Below are 24,749 nucleotides of genomic sequence, written 5' to 3'. Positions count from 1 at the left end.
GGAGGAGGGTACCCGCTCCCGGTGACCGTCCAAGTCACTGCAGCCCTGAACCTCTCCGCCTCAGGAGCATTCCAGGGCTAGAGTGGAGGCTTGTGTTGCATCGCACAAGTTACAGCCCACAAGTGAATCTGTGAAGTCACAGATGACCTGTTTGCCCAGGGAGAAAACTATATAAACTGGACCAGGCCCAACAAGATGCCTGGGCAGCGGGATTCTCCGTCATTGCCGGACTGCCCCAGTTCTAGGGGGTAATAGATGTCGCCTTGTGCGTACCGGGCCATCTGGGAGTGCCCTACATCAACAGGAAGGGGTCCCACTCATTGAACATCCAGTTTATGTGCTACCGCCATGTGAAGACCATGGTGTATGCTTCCCAGGGAGTGTGCACGACAGCTACGTCTTGGGGCAGTGGGACATCCCCGGCCTCTTTGAGGACCACCCAGGATGGCTGGTTGGCTCTTGGGGGATAAGGTATACCCGCTGAGGACCTGGTTAATTACGCCACTACGGAGGCCGGTGACCGATGCGGAGACCCGATACAACGAGGCCCATGTGGCCACCCGGTCTGTTATTGAGCAGTGCTTTGGACTCCTCAAAATGGGGTTCTGAATCCTTGAAAGGCTCTGGTGGTGTACACCCCCCAGAGGATCGCCCGCTTCGTGGTGGTCTGCTGAATCTTCCACAACCTGGCACAGCAGCGGGGCAACGTGATGGTAGTGGATCGGGAGGGACATGTTGCCACCTCAGAAGACGACGATGGGGAGGTGCCGGGGGGGGGGGGGGGGGGGTGTGCCAGACGGGGAGGACCCGCAGGACCAGCCGACGGATGGAGGACAGGCGGCAGTGTTGAGGGTCTGGCAAGCCCAGAGCCCACTTCACATAGGATGTGACATCATCCACATGTGTGCGTGGGTTTCCTCCGGGTGCTCCGGTTTCCTACCACAGTCCAAAGATGTGCAGGTTAGGTGGATTGGCCATGATAAATTGCCCTTAGTGTTGGGTGGGGTTATTGGGTTATGGGGATAGGGTGGAGGTGTTGACCTTGGGTAGGGTGCTATTTCCAAGAGCCGGTGCAGACTCGATGGGCCGAATGGCCTCCTTGTGCACTGTAAATTCTCTGATCATTCCCCCTCTCCCCAGCCCCCTTCCCTCCCCCCATCTCTTCACTCTTCATCATCTTACCCCCCCCCACATCCCCCCACCAATTCCTACCCTCCCAGTGTATGTGTAACATCACACCAGGGTGATGAGACTGCACAGCCAACGGGCCACGGTCGAGGGCAGGGGGGTGATGATAACCTGAGGAGAGCTAAGCGCCAGAGTTCTTCATTCAATGCCGTAGTCTAACCGCTGCCTGCCTGCTGAGTTCTCGCTCACACTTATCACCTGCACATGGTGTGTCGGAGAAGTGGGGGGGGGGGGGGAAGCAGGACCTCCATGACCGGGGAGATGGGACATGGGATTGGTGCTCGCCCCGCATAGCGGAGGAAAATGCCAAAACGTCAAATTGGTCGAGGTCAAACAGATTTTAACGATGTACATCAGTGTTCCCAACTGCCCACTCTCCCGACTGTGCCACCCTTATCTCCCCACCTCTCCCAGACCCCTCCCCATCCCTTGTGCCCCCCTGCCCTTACCTGGAGTACTGGGTACAGTATTTGACTCCTTATTTAAGGAAATGTGTAAATACTTTAGAAGCAGCTCAGAGAAAGTTTACCAGACTAATACCATAAATGGGTGGATTGGATTATGAGGAAAGGTAAGATCCTGAGGGATATTGAGAAGATTGATGTGGAGTGGATTTTTCCTCTCATCGGAGAACTGTTTAAAAATAAGGGTTGCTCATTCTCAAAAGGCACTGGAAGCAGTCTTTGAATATTTTTAAAGTAGAGCTAGATTGATTAACAAGGGAGTGAAAGGTTATCGGGGGTAGGCAGGAATGCGGGTTGAAGTTACAATCTTATTAAATAGTAGAGCATGCTCAAGGGGCCAAGTGGCCTACTCCTTCTCATGTGTTCATACTTTCCTAAAATAGGTTATGGAAGATTATTCAAATGATCTAATCTTAGTCAGGCTGCTCATTGAACAATAGAAGCACAGGAATAAGAAGCAGAAGGGTTGGGCGATAAATGCTGGCCCAGCCAGTGGCACCCACATCCCATGAACGAATACAAAAGTAGGCAATTCAGCCCTTCGAGCCTGCTCTGCCATTCAATCAGATCATGGCTGATCTCTTCCTGGTCTTAAATCCACCTCGACTTTTGATTAATGCTAGTTCAATAGGTAGGTTGAAAGCCTGGACTGCAAATCAACTCTTTTAAAGATACCTTAGAAAATCAAGAAAATAAAATGCTCAACATTCCAATTTCTTAACATTATCTTGTGATATTCGCAACATAGAACATACCGGGCAGAAGGAGGCCATTCGGCCCATCAAGTCTGCACCAACCCACTTAAGCCCTTACTTCCACCCTATCCCCCGAACCCAATAACCCCTCCTAACCTTTTTGGACTAAGGGCAATTTAGGATGGCCAAACCACCTAACCTGCACGTCTTTGGACTGTGGGAGGAAACCGGAGCAGCCGAAGGAAACCCACGCAGACACGGGGAGAACGTGCAGACTCCGCACAGTCACCCAGCAGGGAATCGAACATGGGACCCTGGCACTGTGAAGTCACAGTGCTAACCACTATGCTACCGTGCTGCCCCAGCAGCAACGTGGTACAAAAGGATCTAAAAGGTAATCTATGACAAAACAATTATAGCGCAGCACGAGCTATGTTCAAGTTAGTCTGGACTGGCCACCATGGACACAGGATGGTGTCTGAATTCAACAATCAGTTGCTGTACATTCTTCCATAACAGATCTTTCACTAGGTGTCTGTTGTATATTCCTGCATTTGTCTCAAACAGCCACTGCAGAGGCAATTCTTAGACCGTGATCAACATATTAACCTTACTGTGGAGTACGCCATAGTCCTGAAATCATCCAAGTAAATTAGGAAAGTAATCATTCATATCATAATGGGTGTGGATAGTGAATGAATTAACTAAGTTCATTGTAAGTTTGTTAATGAAACATAAAGGTTAAATTACAAGATAAAAGCAAATTATTGCAGATGCTGGAATCTGACACAAAACAGAAAATACTGGGCAATCGCAGCAGGTGTGTCAGCATCCATGGAGAGAGAAGGGAGCTAATGTTTTGAGTCTGGATGTCTCGTCAAAGCTGGAGAGACCTGGAATCAATCTGTTCCTGAGACTAAGTGTTGATGCCGGGACAGGGTTAGTGGAATTCTACGGCAGCAAAATTGGCACCACACGTGGACCAATTGGGGCTACCACTGGCGACACGTAGAGATTCCAATGGAAAATGGTGTTGGATTCGCCGGGATCAGGATTTGCACTCGAGAGGCTGACTAGTTGCAGCCCCATATGACCATTTCATTCCCCAAACACACTCATCCCAGCCAATAAAATGGCACTGGCTCTGCTGGAGTGTGCCCATTATGTTGATTGGTTGATTGGGGCCAGAGGGTATCTAGAGGGGTGGCCTGGGAACACCCATATGACCCATGGCACTGAGTTCACTGTGGGCAGTCAGTAGGATGCGCAGCCGCATGGCTGCCTGGCAGATGGCGGCAGTAGTGTTCCGTGCCTGCCCACCCCAACCGCACAGTCCTGGCCATCGCGCCCGCTACCCCCCTCGGTCCTGGCAGAAGCCTCGTGGACAGCGGCACAACTGTCAGCAAACTATGGCGCTGTTGAACAGTTTCCGTACCCCCTCTCTCCCCCTCAGCAGCAATGGAGCCTGTTTCCCATCGGGAATTCCCCCCAGTGGAGGCGGAGAATCGCGGAGGCCTCAGAGAATACCGGGTCAGGCCCACTAATAATATGCCGACGGCGTTTACTGTATGTGCGGAGTGGAACACATTGACGCCGCTGTCGAGGCACCAGAGAATTGCGATTTGGCACGATACCGGCAGCGGTCACAATTTTGGCGTCAAAACTGATTCTCCGCCCAATCGCCTTTCCCGATTCTGGTGTCAGCAGACAGAGAATCCCGCCCGATATCTCTCTCCAGCAGAGCTGACTCACCGAACTCAAAGCTGTCGTTGTCTCATTTCATTCTTCATCTCATCTGACGCCTTAACAAGAAACGTTCTCTTCCTTTAAGGTGTTAAAGAAGGAGAGCTCCAACAACTCATCGATACCAACGGCCATCCAGGACCCTCCACCTCTTCCTGTCCCTTGGATCCCACTGTTTATAATCCATCCTGGATGGCCGTTGGTATTGATGAGTTGTTGGAGCTCGCGTTTTTTAAACCCCAGCCATTGCCGTGTATTCACCATACTCTCTGACCTTTCCCTCTCTGAGGCTGAGCATGCTGTACTCAGCAAAGGACTCAGCTTCATATCCTTACGCCCACACCTCAATGAGTTTCGGGCTCAACGCAATGTTTAACTCTTCTTCTGCCGCCTTCGCCTGAGTGCGCACCTCTTCGGGCAGGAGCCCACCCACCTTTCAACAGATCCCTTTATACCATCCCTCCAGTATTCTCCCTACACCTGGACCCCTCTCTCCGGCCGCTTATCTGCTCTTGATCTCTTCATTCAGAACTGACGGTGTGACATCGCCCATCTCAATTTCTCTGCTCCTCTCACCCACTCTAATCTGTCGCCTTCTGAAGTGGCTGCACTCCACTCTCTCAGGTCCAATCCTGACTTTGTCATCAAAGCCACCGACAAGGGTGGGGCTGTTTTATTCTGGCGTATTAGGGGCAGCACAGTAACACAGTGGTTAGCACAGTTGCTTCAAGGCAACAGACATCTCCAGGGGTCCAAGTTCAATTCCCGGCTGGGTCACTGTCTGTGCAAAGTCTGCACATTTTACCGGTGTCTGCGTGGGTTTCCTACGGGTGCTCTGGTTTTTTTCCCCACAGTCCAGTGATGTGCAGGTTAGGTGGCTTAGAACATAGAACATAGAACGATACAGCGCAGTACAGGCCCTTCGGCCCTCGATGTTGCACCGACATGGAAAAAACTAAAGGCCATCTAACCTACACTATGCCCTTATCATCCATATGCTTATCCAATAAACTTTTAAATGCCCTCAATGTTGGCGAGTTCACTACTGTTGCAGGTAGGGCATTCCACGGCCTCACCACTCTTTGCGTAAAAAACCCACCTCTGACCTCTGTCCTATATCTATTACCCCTCAATTTAAGGCTATGTCCCCTCGTGCTAGCCACCTCCATCCGTGGGAGAAGGCTCTCGCTGTCCACCCTATCTAACCCTCTGATCATTTTGTATGCCTCTATTAGGTCACCTCTTAACCTTCTTCTCTCTAACGAAAACAACCTCAAGTCCATCAGCCTTTCCTCATAAGATTTTCCCTCCATACCAGGCAACATCCTGGTAAATCTCCTCTGCACCCGTTCCAAAGCTTCCACGTCCTTCCTATAATGAGGCGACCAGAACTGTACACAATACTCCAAATGCGGCCATACTAGAGTTTTGTACAACTGCAACATGACCTCATGGCTCCGGAACTCAATCCCTCTACCAATAAAGGCCATCACACCATAGGCCTTCTTCACAACCCTATCAACCTGGGTGGCTTGGCCATGCTAAATTGCCCACAATGTTAGATGGGATTACTGGGTTACAGGGATAGAATGGAAGTGTGGTCTCTCATAGGGTGCTCTCTCCAAGGGTAGGTGCAGACTCGATGGGCCGAATGGCCTCCTTCTGCACTGTAAATTCTATGGTATATGGTCTTGTGACCACTACCTCGCAGAGACGGAATGCCAATGCACAGAAACTGCCTAATACCTCCCCTCGGACCATGAGCATCAAGCCATTGTTTCCAGGACTGTCACTAACCTCATCTCCTCTGGAGAGCTGCCCTCCACAGCTTCCAACCTCAGTCTCCCAACCCTGGCCAGCCCGCTTCTACCTCCTCCCCAGAATCCCCAAACAGGATTGTCCCAGTAGGCCCATCCTGTCAGCCTGTTCCTGCACCACTCCTATCTTGATTACATACTCTCTCCTCTTGTCCAGTCCCTTCCCACCTACATCCGCGATTCCTCTGATGCCCTACATCATATCAACAACTTTCAATTCCCTGGCCCTAACCACCTCCTGTTTATCATGGATGGCCAATCCCTCTATACCTCCATACCCACCAGGGTGGTCTGAGGGTTCTCCATTTTTTCCTCGAAGAGGGCTGAACAATCCCAACCCCCACCCCTCTCCACCGTCCTCTCTTTGTCCTCTTACTGAACAATTTTTCCTTCAACACTGAGGCAGCAAAGTGGCACAGTGGTTAGCACTGCTGCTTCACATCATGAGGTACCCTGGTTCAATTCTATTCTTGGGTGACTGTTGGTGTGGAGTTGCCTTTTCTCCCCGTGTCTGCGTGTGTTTCCTCCGGGTGCTCCGATTTCCTCCCACAGTCCAAAGGTGAGCAGGTTAGATGGATTGGCCATGCTAAATTGGCCCTTATGGTGAGGTTGCAGGAATAGGATGGGGATTCGGCCTAAGTAGGGCAATCGGTGCAGACTCGATGGGTCGAATGGCCTCCTTCTGCACTGTATGATCCTATGTCTCATTTCCTCCAGACCAAAGATGTGGCTATTGGGACCCGCATGAGTCGCAGTTTTGCCTGTCTGTTTATGGGGTATGTGGCCCCATTCCATGACTCTTTTTTCAGCACATCGACGGCTGTTTCGGGCAGCTTCATGTTCCCATCTGGTACTGTAAATATTTATTAATTTTGCTTCCAATTTCCACCCCTGTATCACCTTCACATGGTCCATCTGCGACACTTCCCTTCCCTTCCTTGACCTTTCTATTTCAATTTCTGGTGATAGACTGTCCACTAATATCCATTACCCACCTCCAAACCCACTGACTCCAACAGATACCTCAACTACATCTCGTCAAACCCCACATCCTGTAAGGACTGCATCCCATTCTCCCAGTACCGTCGCCTCTGTTGCATCTGTACCGATGAAGCAACTTTCCAAAACGGTGATGCTGATATGTCTTCATTCTTCCTTAATCTTGGTTTCCACCGACTATGACCAACAGGGTTGTCAACCGTGTCTGACCCATCTCCTGCACCTTGCTCTCACCCCTTCCTGTCCCTTCAGCAACCAAGATAAGGTCCCTCCTGTCCTCATCTTTCACTCCACCAGCCTCTGCATTCAAAAATTCATTCTTCACCAGTTGCGCCAACTCCACCATGATGCCACCAAATACATCTTTCCCTCATTTCCCTGGTCAGCATTTCACAGGAACCATTCCCTCCTACCACAGCACCAATAGCTCACCCTCTTCTCACAGCATCTTCCCATGCAATTGCAGAAGGTGTAACACCTGCCCCATTACTTCCTCCCTGCTCACCATCCGAGCGCCTAAACACTCTTTTCAAGTGAGGCAGTGCTTCACGTGCACCTTCTTCAATCTTGTCTATCGCATTTGCTGCTCCCAATGCGATCTACTCTACATTGGAGAGACTAAAGGCAGATTGGGTGACCGCTTTGCAGAACACCTTCAGTCTGTCCGCAAACAGGACCTAGACCATTCTGCCGCTTGCCATTTCAACTTATCGTCCTGCTCTCATGTCCACATGTTCATCGTTGGCCTGCTGTCATGTTCCAGTGAAGCCCAGCATAAACAGGAGGAACAGCACCTCATCTTCCGATTAAGCACGTTACAGTCTTCCGGACTTAACACTGAGTTCAAAAGAGGCAGCATGGTGGCGCAGTGGTTAGCACTGCTGCCTCACGGCGTCGAGGACCTGGGTTCGATCCCAGCCCATGGTCACGGTACGTGTGGAGTATACACATTCTCCCCGTGTCTGCGTGGGTCTCACCCCCACAACACAAAGATATGCAGGGTAGGTGGATTGGCCATGCTAAATTGTCCCTTAATTGGGAAAAAAACAATTGGGCACTCTAAATTTATAAAAAGAAAAAAATTGAGTTCAATAATGTCAGACTGTGAACTCTCTCCTCCACCTTCACCCCATTTGTATTTCTATCACTTTATTTTTGTTTCTTCCATTGATCTGTTTTTCCCTCATCATTGTCTCCCCCCACCCACTTGAACCACCTGTTCCCTGTTCCTGTTGACACACTGCTCATCTTTGTTCTGCCATTACCACATTCTAATCTCTTTTTGTGCCACTATCAGCATCCTTCTCAGCCTTAATCACCCCCATTTACATTCCCTTTCTGTCCACAACACCTTTGTCAATCTCCATCTTTCGCTGGCGGGGCTGTTTAGCACAGGGCTAAATCGCTGGCTTTGAAAGCAGACCAAGCAGGCCAGCAGCACGGTTCGGTTCCCGTAACAGCCTCCCCGGGCAGGCGCCGGAATGTGGCGACTAGGGACTTTTCACAGTAACTTCACTTGAAGCCTACTCGTGACAATAAGCAATTTTCATTTCATTTCATTTATTTCCAATTCTCTCCAGCTTTGACAAAGAGACAGTCAGACTCGAAACGTTTGCTCCCTTCTCTCTCCACAGGTTAAATTACAGCCTGCCGTTCCAAAAGAAACATTAACATTTCTTGATAGGGTCACACACATGGATATTTAATTGTATAATGAATTATACTCTGAGAAATTATTCAATTATTAATGGATATGAAGAAGGTTAACTCAACAATATAATTTGCCGGTGGGATGTAATCAGTTTGGTTTGAGTAAGCGCATTATAAACATGATTAATCAATAGTCATCATTCCACATATTCATTGCAGATTAAATATTTTCCCTAAAAATGCAGAGAGCAGAACCATGTGGATAGGATTAAAAACGTATTTCTGTTCGATGAAAATGAATGGTAGAAGGGGTGAAATTAAGGGATCAGTAAAATCAGCTTTAAATTATCCCATTGAAAATGTGAAATAGTTACCTTGGCACTGCAACAGATGTGCTAATTTTTCTTTCTGATGTGGACTATTTGACATGCAATGGAAGGCTGTCTTAACAATACATCTGAGCTCGTAACTCCTGCTGATAATCCACTCATGATTGGAGATGAAGATTGGAATCATGCTGCTATTCATAATTAGGTCTTGCACAAAGATCTGTGAGAATGAATCACCTTTTAATTGTTTAAGATGCTTATGGAGAAAATGAAATTAGAAAAGAAGGTGTGCTTCCCTTGAGACTCACCTGCTACTTTGAATCAATGTCTGTTGATCAGGGGGTAAACGGAAGATTATACTCCCAGGTCCATTCACTCTTCCATCAGACACTCAAATAGGCTCATACTTCCCTTCAGTCACAAAGTCAATGCGAACGCCAATTTCACATACTCAATGATGTTTTCATTCACAATGGGTAAGCTGTTGTTTCTAACAGCCTTTACACACGATACTGTCAGATATGTTAGTTGTGCTATAAATGATAGCCCCTCCACCCCTCCATTACTGAAAAAAAAGGTCTGAAATGCTGTCAACTGAAATGAAAGTAAATGGGCCATCTTACTGGATACAGAATAGGGTCATCCTAATTGTGGATGTGAGCCTAAGATGTGAGTTATTACAATCATGAGGAAACACAAAGGTTCCATTATCGCATTTCATCACATTAATGGTTACTCCCCTATGGGGCAAGCAGCTGGAATCATCTGGACCAAATTTTTTTTTTTTATTCTCCACAACGCAGGTTAAGAAAATTACACTTTGATACAAATTTAGGGTAATATAAGGCTGGAGGAGATTGATGTTCTAAGCATTACCAAATAACTATTTGCACCCAGATGACAGTTTCGAAATCTGTTGACGACATCTGTCAAAGACTAAGAAATTACTTTCTGCATGAGCTGGCATTAGTTACAAAATATTAATTTAGTTTTAATGTTCATATGAAATGGAAACATTGTAATGTTTTTTTATTTCACTGCTCAGGAATTCAGGAGACTAAATTTAAACACTAACCCCCTGAAACAATGGACGGAATTTTATGCGGCCTTTGGAGGCAGGGATCCGAGGTGGGAAGGCTGCAACAATGAGGTTGGAAGGCATTGGATTGTGTGCCCAACACCTCCCCGCTGTCATGCCGTTTGCCCAGCAGCGGGAAAGGTGTCAGACAGCTTGTCTGCCCAGAGTTCAATTGAGATGATTAGGGCTTCTTCCTGCCTTCACTGGTACTTTACCATCCGGCCAAGTCTGGGACATCTCCCAGCAGGCTTCAGAGAGTGGAAGCTGCCTCTTTTCTGGGCATAGTTTGACCCATGAAAAGCCCTGCCAGCATGGCATTGGCACTGCCTACCCCCCCAAGCCTGCGCCATTAAATAAGGTCATGGCCGATCTCACTGTCGGCCTCAACTCCTCTTTCCTTTCTACACCCTCTGACTCTCTTATCAATCAATAATCTTTCTAATTCAGCTTCAAAAACATGAAATGACCATCACTGCTCTCTGGGGAAGAGTGTTCAACAGGCTCACAACCCGGTGAAAGAAAAATGTCTCCACATCTCCGCAAGGGGAGACATTCACGCTCTTAAGTCCCTTCAGGACCTTATATATTTTAATAAGGCCACCCCTCATTCTACTAAAATCCAATGGATACAGGCCCGACCGGTCCAACTTTTCTTCATCCCTCATTTGAGGAATCAGCTGAGTGTACCTTTGCTGAACTGCTTCTAATGCATTTATATCCGTTCTTAAATAGCCTGCCAGGCTAGCCTTGGAGACACACTACCTTACTTTGAGAGTGGGTGTCCATCAATGTACTCTCTTTCCCTAGGTCCAGACACGGTATTGGCCACCACTCTCGGTGGTGTTATTGAGGCTGTTGAGTCGCTGGCTTTTTGATTGGGCTGGCAGCTCTTGGGGTCGAGCCTGATCCCAGGCTCTGGCAAAGCAGGGTGCCCCCCAACACCCCAACACCCCTCCCCCTTTCCCGCTGCTGCTGCCCCCCTCCCACCCCACCCCCTCCCAGCCCTTCTCCCTCTTCAGCTCCTGCAGTGGGACCGCTGCCCTGTCCAAAGAAAGCCCAGCCTAATAAAAGCCCAAAGAAAGAGATGACTAGCAGCAACAGGATACTGAAATTGAATCATATAAAACCACTGGGATAACACAACACAAAATCCCAAATTGAAAAAGACCAAGAAAGTAATATTCTGGTACTCAGACTGACACGAAAAATGAAATAAATCCATCTCCCTATAGAGGATCTTTTTGTGTTCACTTCTGTGTAAACTTTGTTTTGTTCAAAGTTATGGCCTTGCTGCAGGGCAGTGGAACATTTTATGTTTCCAGTATACAGTCAACGTTAAGTATTCTCAGGTATAACTTAGCCAGATATTTTACAACCAGTCAAGAGGATAGACAAAATCTTTGTTTGGCCTCTCACCCAAAAGGCGGCACATTTAACAGTTCAGTACTGGAATTAGAGCCTTTACATTTTCACAGATTCCATGTACAATTCCAGAAAGACTGATCTTTATTCCCGCATTTTGTGCCAGTAAAATCATGTTCCTCACATGAAGAAATGGTAACAAAGCTGCTCCGCTGTTGATTTGAACATCAGGTTGTACCTGATGACACTTAGCTGATTCTTAGCACAGTGATGGATGTGCATCGTTTACAGCATTAGGAGAAGTGTGCAATCCTTTTCAAACAGCCTTCAGTGGATTGCATTCCACAAACACCAAGAACAGCAAAACATTGCAAACTCCGGGCACACAGAATAGAATGAAGCAAGCAAATCCAAACAAATAACTCGGTAAAAATGCAAAGTAATTATCATTAGTGCAACAGTCCGAACACCTTCGGTTCAGTTACTTGATTCTCAGCATTTTGCTGACCATATCCAGCAGGTGGCAGAGCTAAACAAAGGAAAGGGTGGTCACTTACAGGAGTGCTGCCATCAGAGACAGTGTTCATGCTGATAGAAGTGCTCATCTTTCCCGATGACAGGGAAGGTGGTGACGGACTCCGTTTCTCCATGCAGCTGTGTCGGAGGGGCTCCTGGCGCTGCAGGTACTCACGCCATGCTCGCTGAATGCTATATTTAAAAAATATAAATTCAAATTTCACCAGAGGAAATGTATTGACAATAATTACAAGGAGCGATGAGGAGGGGACCTTAGAATCTTGGTCAAATAAATGTGGTTTTTTTTAAGGTGGGTCAGAAAGGACAGAATGGAGACGCCCGGCAGGAGGTTAAAGCAAGAGGGGACGATCTGTTTTAAAACACCGCACAGATTGGTAGAACTATTTCTCATTTGGTCCAGATACACTGAACCCAGGACACATGGTTTCACATAAATTGTTCCACTTACACTCTGTAGCCATTTCTCCGTGTCCACTGCCTGCTGCCCTAAAAACTAATGTCTCCACACTCTTGTTTGCTCCTGCAAGATCTTTCAAATCTGCAGCATGCTCCTTTCCTGCTTACCCCAGTCTGCCCTCCACAAATTGTCAACCACAGTGCACTCTCTGCATCCACGGAGTCCCGTTTCCCCCTAATCCCTTCCTCATTAACCTTCACCCGCCGCATGTCCTTCACCTCTTCTACAAATCTCTCCATTGCCTCACTCCTTTCAATCTCTGCAATCATATTTAGTTCTCTGCCTCCGTCTGAATCTACAATCCTTCTGAATGAGGCCTCCACTGATCTTCAATCATGCTTGGAGCTGCAGAGCCATCAGCTGTTTCGGTTCCACTCTCGCTCTCTAAGCCCTTTCGATTGGCTTTCTCTCTCCCCACCTTCAAGGACCACCTCAAAATCTGCCACTTGTACCTTACATCAGTTGCCACCCATTGAATTTTCAGTCAAGACTGCACCACTCCAGGCATCGCAGATATTAAACAGCATCATGAGTTAGCAACACTTAATGTTATGAGGTTCACTGAAATTAATGGTTAACGCTGAATTGGTGATGTGTTATGCCAACCTCTGTTGTTCATGATACACATTTCTCTGACCCAAATGGGTAGGGCTGTGAGCTTCCAACCTGACCGCAGGTGGGGCTATTTAAAAGACACAGCATTTCTTGGACCCAATGTTGGGTGAAGGCATAATTTGAAGGATGTCAGTAAAAGCTGGACATTGTTACTAGGTTATAACTGGAGACTGAAGCAGCTTTTTAATGGGCCACCGATGTGAAAAGCTATTCGAGGTAGTATGGTTGTGTTGTGTTGATGGCGTGGTGATGAGGGAAGGAGGATATTAATGTCAACAGGAACAGTCATAGATTCAAAATTCCCATGGCTACCAATAAGGACTACTGTCTCAGATTCCACACTCCCTCAAAATATGAGCATATAGTTCAAATGCCCCTAGCAGCAGAAATGGAGCAGTGCTCAGCAGAGCACCAGTCAGATACATGGAAGACGTACACAGGAGGCAATTGAAAAGCAGGAAAATTAGTCCCAATGTGTTCCATCTAATCTCATTCTTTATCACTAATAATTCAACATTTTATGATCCTTACCGTACCTCTACATCCTGCTCTCAACCGCCACTGAAGAATGCTGCAATAATTGTCAACTTAACTCTTGTGTGCCATCAGAAATAGTGACTGCTGTTTACAGCTTTCTATAAACACCTCCTTTAAACAATTCCCAACTGTGCAAAGCCTAATTTATTGGCCACAGCAATAAATTATTAGCATGCAGATATTGTGTGGAATCTGTGAAGATAGCCTTGTTGCCAAGTGCATTAATTCATTTTGAAGGCAGTACTATTTAATTTTGTTCAGTGGCAGATGCTCAAAGAGTAAATGGGAGAGCTTTAATGAATGAATTTACCTGGATTAAGCAAAAGCATACACCGAAACATAAATCAATCAAGCAATAAACCAGAAACTCTGGGACTGCTACTGCACATGGATCAATAACTTGCAGCAATCTTATTCTTTTTTAGGATAAGTATGATTTAAATGGGTAGAGTTTATATTGATTATTTCACCAGAATTACACTAATTGCGTTTAAAGTCAGTGATTTATTCCCTCTAATCTTTCTCTGTTCTGCCTTTCTCTGTTTATCCTACCTTACACTTTAGTACAGTTCTAGAGGTATGATGAGCATCTTTATTTATGTTAGAGATATTTTGAGGTGAATGTTCACATGGGACATTCCAGGTACAGACAATTCTGAAACTATATGGACGATGTTGCGCCCGTGTTAATCGGTGAGCGCAAATGGCGGCACGGTGCAAAATCTCACAAGAATTAGAAAACGACAGCGGCTTGATCTCGTTTTCCAATTTTCCCACCCATTGTTGGTGAGGTACTGAGGGCTGGAACATCATTTCAAAGCATTTCAATTAATTTTGATATAATTAGTGTGCTTCACCACATATGTTCCCTCACATTCAGAGGACAGTGTTTATTTAGCCTGCCTTAGCCGTCAACGAGAACAGCGGCGCAGGTGCAAAATACAGTAAGAATCAGTAAATGGGATCCTCGCTGGCGGGAATCCCGCTTTGGAAGGTTGGAAACCTCATTTCAATACATGATAATTCCATTAGCGAACCCTCCCGTCAGGACTCCCCCACCAATAAATGCTAATTGGTCGCCGGCGTGGCATCACACCTGTGCGATTTACAACAGCTGTATAAAAGTGAGAATGTGCTGACCTCACCTCCAAAGGACATATCGGAGGTGAGCGCTCAGGTCACCATCACCCTCCAGGGTGCCAACTCCAGAGGGGCATTGGAGAGGACATGGAGGACAGGGGCCAGGGGGGGTTTCAGTATCAGCGTTTTAGGGGTGGGGCCACGTGCAGGCCTTCGTGACTCTTCATGGCTGTGAGCTTCTAGTTTTATAGGGGTCTGGTGGTTTGTTTATAGGCATCGCTTCCCGTGTCCTGCTTGCTGGGCTTGTGGCAATATAACTGCTGAGGGCTTACCCTCCCGGACTGGCAGCTGGAAAGTGGGTGGGAGGAGGTGAATACACAGGGTCAGCACAAGAGGGGTCTGTGAGGTCATTGAGTGTCGTCCCGTGAAATGCCAGGCGGCATGGGCAGAGTGACGAACTCTAACAAGGGATGGTTTCCAGGCTTATGATGGCTATGGGAAGAAAGCAGGATTAGGCTATTGAGTTGGATGATCAGCCATGATAGTGATGAATGGCGGAGCAGGCTCGAAGGCCCTTAAGGCCTCCTCCTGCTCCTATCTTCTATGTATCCAAGTATCTATGAAGAACCTCACATAGCAGGGAGGATGAGTACAGTCAGAATGAGGGTCATCTGGACTCAAAACGTTAGCTCTTCTCTCCCCCTACAGATGCTGCCAGACCTGCTGAAATTTTCCAGCATTTTCTCTTTGGTTTGAGCTCCCTGACCCTTCCTCGATGAGTAGGCTGTGCCAATCTAGTTAGCATTGCAATGCATGAATATGAAACTGATTGGCACCCAATTGTTAATTCTTTGCCACAGGTGGTTTGAGTTTAATTTCTCCCATAGTTTAGATGATTTTATTTACTTGGTTATTTGTGTTTAACAAAATAGTTAGAAACCTAGCCCCCAATAATGAAACTCCAAGGCTAATGCTCCCATCTCCATAACAAAAAGGTGACACCGACCCGGCCCCCAATGCAAAGCATTTTGGTGAGGTCACTCATTGGTTATGGAGATGGGGGTGGCAGTGTTTTGTTCCCCCATGAGGTCAGAATGCAGGACCATTGAATGCACTCAATAGTCCTCATTCCTCACCCTTGGGGGAGTCATGTGGCCCAATGAGGCTCTCAAGGGTCGATGTTCTTCATTCAGTGGAGTTGAGAAGGACAACTGTAGTGAAGAGGCTATTGTGTGACAGAGGGAGTGATGCTCATTGGAATGGCACTCACATAGGGGGATGCACATGATTGGATGTCCCAGAGCCTGAGAAGGCTGTGGATCAGGGCACTGTCAGGAGTCTTTATTGCTCAATTGATGTTCTCTTCCTTTCAGTTTTCGATTCGGGAGAATCATAGAGCTGGTCGAGCTGCCAATGCTTTTGATGTAATTGAGCAGCTGCAACGACATCAACGTGCCGCTGCACGTAGCCAGGACCCTGCAGAGGAGGGGAAGGCAGGGCATGTTAATCTTTCAAGAGCAGGGTAGCAGATGGGGAAGTTACTGTGATAAGCCCCTAATCGCCACATTCCGGCGCCTGTTCGGGGAGGCTGGTACGGGAATTGAACCGTGCTGCTGGCCTGCCTCGGTCTGCTTTCAAAGCCAGCGATTCAGCCTGTGCTAAACCAGCCCCTTCAGAGCCATAGTCACTGTGGTTCTGAACCTCCATACCAGTGGCTCATTTCAGGCTGCATAGATGACCGGTGTGGCATCTCCCATTCAGCCACACATAAGGGAGATCACAAATGCACTATTTATGAGAGCCCACATGAACATCGACTTGGACTAGAACTAGGTGAGCCAGGAAGCCAGAGTCATGGAGTTTGCCCACATAGCAGGATTGCCCCAGGTACAGGGTGTCATTGACTGCACCCATGTGGCTCTGAAATCCCCTTGGCGGCATTGGGTGGCACTTATAAACTGCAAGGGAAACCACTCCCTCAATGTCTAGATCGTCAGTGACCATGTGATGTGCATCATGTTGGTGTGTGCCCGTTTCCCAGGGAGCATCCATGAGGGTTACTTAGATAGTTCCTTGGGGGCAAAGGGTACCCACTCAGGATGTGGCTTTTAATGCCTGTGTGGAGGCCACAAACACCCAGAGAAACCCGCTACAATAAGGCTCATGCGACAATGTATGCATGGATCGAGCAGGCGATTGAACTGCTCAAGATGTAGTTCTGGTGTGAGGTCGGTCGGGGGGAGCCCTCCAATACAGCCACATGGGGTGTCCCACACCATAGGGCCTGCTGTGCTCTGTACACTCTGGACCAGAAGGAGATGGAGGAGTGCCACATATATCCGAATGAGGGGGATATCAAAGATGGCGAGCGGCAACCCGCGGAGGAAGAGGAAGCACCTCAGGTGATGGCCGGGGCCCCGCATGGGATGCAGGGCTAGGGGCACCCTCATAGCCTCTCGGTTTGTTGACAACCAGGAATAGGGGTTGAAGACATCTCTCAGCATGGGGTCTGACATCCATTCATTACTGTGGAGCCTGAGGGTGGTCATCATGATGCTGGCTTCATTCATGGGTGGGGCACTAAGGCAATTGGCTGGATGCTGCAGGAGAATGATGATGACTTGCAGTGAGGGCAGAGCAATGCTCATCTTAAATTCTGCGAAATGTTTGACTCCTGCCTGTTGAACGTGACCTGCCAATGGCGGGCTTAATCTTGCGGCCCAGAGAGGCTGAATGACACATCTCAGCTGCTACTGCCTCCTCCGAGGTCAAGGCTCCCTTTGATTTTTCCACCTACTGATGAGACTCTCTACACCTTTTAAACCTTTGGCACCTTCATAACTAGAGAACACTGGCAGACATGAGGGGCCTGAGCATTGATGTTTGAGAGGGGGGTACCTTCCATGGATGCAGCGCTGTGGGGGGAGGGAATGGCGGGCTCTGTGCCAGCAGTGGCACGGTTTTACTGTGTTGTCAGTATGGGAGAGCCATAACTCTGCCATTCTAACGCGGCATGCGGATGAAGTGCCAAGTTTGCGTGGGGGTTTTCAAAGCATGGCACCATGACATGACATCATTGAGGATCTGTATTGGTGAAGAGATTTTTAATACAGGTGTGCTATTACAATGGTGATTTTTTTCTCTAATAGTGACGATGTTCATCCATGCCCACTGGGTGCCTATTGTTTCTTACTCTTCTTCACCCTCCCGCCACGTTTAGGTGCAGCCCCAGGATCCACAGCTCAGGTTTGAGACAGCCTGCTTACTTCCACACCCTGTTGCGTGAGATGACCTTGGCAGGCAAAAACTGAAGGGCCTGGAATTTGAGGGTCCGGGTCTACTTTCATGCTGTACATGTGTTTCAGTTCTTCCCTCCTCAGTGTGTGGAGCTGGAGTGTGTCGCTCACAGGGAGGGGGGCAGTCTGATGTCTGGACTCCCCCATGGTCTCCTGGGTGGAGGGCCACAGGCTGCATTCCTGCCTATCCTGATCCCTCTGGGTGCCCATATGCCCTGGACTCCTCAATAGGATAGAGGGGCAGATAGAGTATGGTCCAGAAAGCCCCGCCGTCCTCTGGCGCTAAGACTCATGGATTCCCACTAATGCCTGCACCATGCATTTGAAGCCCTGAACCATGGATCTCATGCCCTCAGCCATGGAGGTCATGAACTGAGCCATGGAGCAGACATCTCCGGAATGGAGTGTATGTCTTGCAACAAGGTTTCCACTGCAGACGTCACCTTTGGAGTGTTGGCCTCGTTGCGTAGGAGTGACGCCACCATCTCCTCAGCGAAGAGGCGATGGAACTTCTCCAGTCGGCTTTGCAGTCCGAGGAGGGATGCTGTCATCCTTTCCTGGTGCTCGCAGCTCTGCCTTTGCAATTCTGCAGCTCTGGGCTGTCCGGACTCAGGGACATGTCATCAGCCTGGCGCGCAGCAGAGTCCAGGGCTTCAGCATTCCTCCGAATGCCAGATCCCTGGGATATTCCTTCCGCCACCTGCTGTGGATCTTCAGCTCTGAGGTGCTCACCAGTGAGTTTCCCAGAAGCCTGCCGACAAGTTAATCCCAACAAGGTGAGTGCGTCTGCGCTGGTGGTTGGTGCAGGTGACAACTCTGACTTCTCATCGATGCTCGGCTCTGAGATGTCTCCCGAGGAGCGTTAAGAGTTCTCAGCTGAGAAGAGGATAGTGATGGGGGTTGGAACAGAGGGGGCTGGATTCTCTGCACCCTGAAATCGCAGCCATCACCGGGGTGGAGAATCCAATTTGGCGCTGAAATCGGGACCGGCACCGGTTCGCCGATTCTCCGGGCACCGAAAAGCGGCGTCACCGGGGAGTACTCTGCGCCTCCTGGGGCCATTGCCAGAGGCTCACTCTGACACCCCCTGACCCCAACCGGCCGAAGTCTCAACGGCGTGGCTCTAACCTTGTCCAGCCGGTCTGGGTCCTCGCGTGGCTGCTGCGGGCTCAGTCCACGGCCGCCCTGGTCGGGGGAAGCGTGGATCGGAGGCCGGGGGGGGGGAGGCCTTAAAGGTGGCCGGGGAGCGTTCGGACGGGGGTTGAGGATTGGCCGCGCTGCCAATCTGGGGGTGGGGGGGGTGGGGGGGCTCCTTTATGGGTCTAACTTCGCGGTCCGTGTCAGCCATGGAGCACGGCACAGCCACTGGAGGCATGTGCGGCCTCCGAACCGGAAGTGCGGGGTTCGTATCTGCAGCAAAAGCTGCGAGATTTACTCCGGGTACCTGCTAGCTCCTGCAGGGCTGGCAATTCGAGTCCCTTTAATCCAGAATTTGCAGGAGTAAAACTCCACTGTTTTGCCGTCTGCATGGGGACATGGTCTCAATAATGGAGAATCCAGCCCAGGGTGTCCTTATATGCAGATGACTTGTGCTGTATATTTCAGAGCCAGGCTTTTCAGTGGGAGTATAATGGGATTGCTCCAGTGATTTGGGACGTTTTCAGGGTACAAATTGAATTCAGGGAAAAGTGAATATTTTGTGGTCTCCCCTCCAGGAATGGGAGCGGAGTTGGGGGGCTGCCATTTCACCTGGTGGTGTCTAATTTTAGGTATTCGGAGGTGCAAGTGGCCGGGATTGGGCAGGGCTTTGGGTGAATATTTTCACTAGCTTGGTGGGGAGGGTGAAGACTAATTTGCAGAGATGGGACAACCTCCTTCTTCTGTTGGCGGGCCGTAAAGATCAATGTTTTGCCGCGATTCCTGTTCTTGTTTCAATGGCTGCCGGTCTTTTTGCCCAAGTCGTTTTTAGTGATGACCTCCTTGTTTATTTGGGCGGGGAAGGTGGCTAGGATTAGGAAGGTGATACTGCAAAGGGGATGGCAGCAGGGGTGGTTAGGCGTTCCAGATTTATTGGGAGGCAAATGTAGAGAAGGTTTGGGGTTGGAGGAGAGAGGTGGGCTTTGTGGGTGAGGATGGAGCAGACTCTTGCAGGGGGTCAAGGTTGCGGGTGATGCTATGGCGCCGTTCCCAATGGCCCCAGGGAAGCATACAGTGAGTACGGTGGTGGTGGCCACATTGAACATCTGGGGGCAGTTTAGTCAGCATTTTGGCTAGGTCGGGGCGGTGGGGGGGGGGGAGGGGGGGGGGTGAAGATTGCAGGGGGGAACGGGTTGAATGCAAGGTTTCGGGAATGGTAAGATTGGTGATTAAGGAAATTAAGGATTTGTTTCTGGGACAGTGGTTTGCGAGTTTGGAGGAGTTGGGGAGAAGTTTGGGCTGGCGCGGCGCGTAAGCTTCAGGTTTATGCAGGTGAAGGACTTTGCGAGGTAGGCCTTGCTAAACTTCCTGATAGCATCTGTGTCCTCGTTGCTGGAGGCGGTGCTGTCAGCAGGGGGTTTGGAGGGGGGGTTGTCTCAGCGATTTATAGGAGGATTTTGGAGGAGGATGGGGTGTCCATGGATGGGGTTATGGCGAAGTGGGAGGAAGAGTTTGGATGGTGCTGGAGGAGGAACTGTGGTGCGAGGTGCTACGGAGAGTAAATGCCTCTACTTTGTGCGTGAGGCTAGGGCTGATACAGCTGAAGGTAGTGCACCTTGCAAAGTCTAGAATGAGCTCACTGTTTGAAAGGGCGGAGGATGTCTGTGAGGGATGTGGTAGGGGCCCTGCGAATAACATACATATGTTTTGTCCTGCCCCAAGCTGGAAAGGTTTTGGAGGATGGTGTTCAGCACCATTTCGACGGTTTCACATGTGGATGTGGAGCCAGGTCCCCGAGAAGCCATATTCAGGGTGTCGGATCGGCTGGAGCTGCAAGGGGGTGCGTGGACAAATGTTTTAGCCTTTGCCTCGCTGATTGCTCGCAGGTGCATCTTGTTGGGGCGGAGGTCAGCTTGTCCACCCTGTGCCTCAGTGTGGCGGGGGACGAGTTTCTGACCCAAGAGAAATCAGGGAGAAGGATTGTAATCAAACCAAAAGAGATTAACAGAGTTGAAGAGGAGGTCTGGGTGGTCTCGCAGGCTTAGAAGTAGACTAAACTCAAGGGCCAGATGAAATGTATCCCAATTTGTTAAGGGAGGCAAGGGAGAAAATAATTTGCAATTCCTCTCTGGCCACAGGAGAGGTGCCGGAAGACTGAAGGATAGCCAATGTGGTGCTATTATTTAAGAAGGGAGGAAGGGATAAACCAGGAAACTACAGGCCAGTCAATATAACCTCAGTGGCGGGTAAACGGTTGGAAGTAATTCTGAGACACAGAACTAATCTGCAATTGGAAAAGCAGGAATTAATCAAGAACAGTCAGTTTGTTAAGGGGAGGTCATGTCTGACCAACTCAATTAAATTTTTCAAAGAGATGACCAGGTGTGTAGCTGAGGGCAATGCATTTGACGTAGTCTACTTGGACTTCAGCAAGGCTTTTGACAAGGTCCCACGTCGGTGACTGATAGCGAAGGTAAGAGCCCATGGGATCCAAGGAAATTTGGCAAATTGGATTCAGAATTGGCTGAGTGGCAGGAAGTAGACTGTGTTGGTCGAGGGATGTTTTTCTGAATAGAAGCCTGTGTCCAGTGGGGTCCCAAAGGGATCAGTGTCGAGGCCCTTGTTATTTGTAGCTCACATAAATGATTTAGACATGAGGGTTGATTAGTAAGTTTGCGGATGGTGGGGTGGTAAATAGTGAGGAGGCAAGCTTTAGATGACAGGAGGAGGTAGGCGGGCTGATCAGATGGGCTGATCAGTAGCAAATGGAATTCAATCTGGATAAGTGTGAGGTGATGCACTTGGGCAAGACAAACAAGGCAAGAGAATACTTGATCAGAGGGACCTTGGTTGCATGAACACTGGTCCCTTAAGGTAGCAGGGCAGGCAGATTCAGTGGTCGAGAAGGCATATGGTATAATTGCCTTTATTAGCCAAGGCGTAGAGTTTAAGAGCCCAGGGAGGTTGTGCTGGAACTGTATAAAATGTTGGTTAGGCCACAGCTAGAGTATTGTGTGCAGTTCTGGAATCCGCATTATAGGAGGGATGCAACAGCACTGGAAAGTGCAGGAGATTTACCAGGCTGGCTGGAGTTTTATCTATGAAGAGAGGTTGGGTAGACTGGAGTTGCTTTCTTCGGAGCAGAGGAGACCGAGGGGGGACATGACTGAGATGTATAAAATTATGAGGAGCATAGATAGAGTAGACAGGAAGAAACCTTTCCTCTTGGTGGAGGGATCAATGACCAGGGGGCATAGATTCATTAAAGGGCAGGAGGCTTAGAGGGGATGTGTGGGAGTCGGAAACTCACTGCTTGAAAGGGTGGTGGAGGCAGAGACCGTCATAACCTTTCAGTATTTGGATGTGCACTTGTGATGCCAAGGCATACAAGGCTATGGGCCAAGTGCTGGAAAATTGGATTAGAATACTTAGGTGGTTGCTTTTGACCGACGCAGACGGAATGAGCTGAAGGTTATTTTCTGTCCTGCAGACCTCTATAATCAGGAAATGTGATTCTTGCTGTAACAATCGCGTTTCCCGATTTTCCCTGTCACTCTCAGGTAACGTTATGGGGTTCATGCCGACAACAGGTGTGAACCTCATTTTAATTGTTTTGCATTCATTGAAATATTTTTAGGGTCCCCCATCCCCCGGCCATATGATCCCCCCTCACTAAATTTTCAAACCATCAGCGAGGGGGCAGTGCCAGGGACAGGCCCTCTGGGGGGTTCCAATGGGAGGTGGGGTTCCCTTATTTTTTTTGGGGGGGGGGCTTTCCCTGGTTATTATGGGTGAGAGGTTGCCCCTGTGCTTGTGGAGGGGGTGTCCCCATATCTGCGGGGGGGGGGGGGGAGTGAGGTGTTGCCCTAATGGTGGCCCAATCTTTGTGGAGCTGGCGTTCCTGGCTCTATTGAGGCCCACCCTGTCAGCATGACAGCGAAGACCCATGCCTCCAGATTCTTTGTGCATAGGGTGTCATAAATTCTGGAGAGAAAACACAGTTGTGTAGCTGGAGAGTTACATGCCCGTTTTCTCACCTCAGCCAAAAGAATGCATTATTGCAGAAATTTACCTGGATGTGGCAAAATCAATCGTATTGATGCGACCATCAATTCACGCAAAACAAGGAGTAGAAATAAATTGTGGCTTTAATCGACTAGAACAGTGCCTGCCTGCGACTGCTCTGCTACTGAGAGCCGCCTACAGGGCTACTGCTCTTTATACCTCCCCTCAAGGGGTGGAGCCAGGGGCGGACCCCACAAAGGCACCAACATGATACATTCTGGTCCATAGGTGGAGCCCTCATGGGCAACAGCGTGATACAGTTACATACATGGTGAATGGTTAATGCAATACGTTCACCACATTCACAACCTGTTAAAAAAATGAAGTCCGGCGGGGGTCAAGGGTTCACAAATTCAGCCTGTCCGGCACCCAGATTGTGCGCTGTGATCGCCGAAGCTCTGGTATCACATCTGGCCTAGGTGTCGAACTCATCCGTGCGGACATGGGTAGTGAAGTCGCCGGTGCGGGCACAGACGCGGACACCAGAAGCGTGTCTTCTGGATCTTCGTTCCTCTGAGTCGGTGAAGGGGAAATGGGGGGCGGGAGGGGGTGCGAGTGCCGTGTAGGGGTGGGGGCGCTGGTCAGTGTAGGTTGGGTGGGGTAAGTTGGGGTGGCGGTGGTAGTGGAACCTGCGGGCGCTAGGTCCCGGAGGGAAACCATATCCTGTCGGCCTTCGGGGTGTTCTATGTATGCGTATTGGGGGTTGGTGTGTAGGAGCTGGACCCTCTCGACCAGGGGGTCGGACGTATGGCTCCTGACATGTTTGCGGAGTAGGACGGGCCCCAGTGTCTTCAGCCAGGACGGAAGCGAGGCCCCGGAGGTGGATTTTCTGGGGAAAACAAACAGGCGGTCATGAGGGGTCTCGTTTGTGGCTGTGCAAAGGAGGGTCCTAATCGAGTGGAGTGTGTCGGAGAGGACCTCCTGCCAGTGGGAAACTGGAGATTCTTAGATGCATTTACCAGGTGGGCCTTATCCGGTCGATAGAAGCGCAGCTTACACTCCGCGCAGATTGGGCATCCCTGGTCATGACTCTGACCTCGTCAGTAGAGTAGGGCAGGTTGCAGGCCTTGATGTAGTGGGAAAGCCGGGTGACCCCCGGCTGGCAGAGGTCATCGTGGATAGCCCGGAGTCGGTCATCTTGCGTGCTGGCGCATGTGCTGCGAGACAGGGCATCTGGGGGCTTGTTGAGCTTTCCAGGACGATATACTATGTCGTAATTATAGGTGGAGAGTTCGATCCTCCACCTCAAGATCTTATCATTCTTGATCATGTCCCGCAGCGTATTATCAAACATGAAGGCTACCAATCGTTGGTCGGTGACGAAGGTAAACCTCCGACCAGTGAGGTAGTGCCTCCAGTGCCGCACAGCTTCCACGATGGCTTGGGCTTCGACCGAGGAGCGTCGAATTTCAGAGGCGGTGAGGGTACATGAAAAAAATGCTACTGGCCTGCCTGCCTGATTGAGGGTAGCAGCAAGGGCAACCTCTGACGCATCACTCTCCACCTGGAAGGGGACGGACCCGTCCACCGCGCGCATCGCGGCTTTGGCAATATCGGCCTGGCGGGCCTCGGCCGCCAGTGGGAAGATGGTGGCCTTGATTAGTGGGCGGGCTGTGTCCGCATAGTTGGGGACCCACTGGGCGTAATAGGAAAAGAACCCTAGGCACCTTTTCAGGGCCTTGGGGCAGTGGGGAAGGGGC

General features: G+C 49.5%; 1 protein-coding gene across 1 annotated transcript in view; it reads right to left on the bottom strand.

The window, feature by feature from the left end:
- Positions 1-24,749, bottom strand: part of schip1 (schwannomin interacting protein 1) — a 1,017,794-nt gene that overhangs the window by 757,781 nt on the left and 235,264 nt on the right. Inside the window, exon 4 of the mRNA XM_038817210.1 lies at positions 11,883-12,033. Within this exon, the coding sequence (XP_038673138.1) occupies positions 11,883-12,033 (151 nt within the window). The remainder of the gene's footprint in view (positions 1-11,882; positions 12,034-24,749) is intronic.

Source organism: Scyliorhinus canicula, chromosome 13 (assembly GCF_902713615.1).
Source record: "Scyliorhinus canicula chromosome 13, sScyCan1.1, whole genome shotgun sequence".
Taxonomy (NCBI): domain Eukaryota; kingdom Metazoa; phylum Chordata; class Chondrichthyes; order Carcharhiniformes; family Scyliorhinidae; genus Scyliorhinus; species Scyliorhinus canicula.
This window is presented reverse-complemented; position numbering and strand designations above follow the sequence as displayed.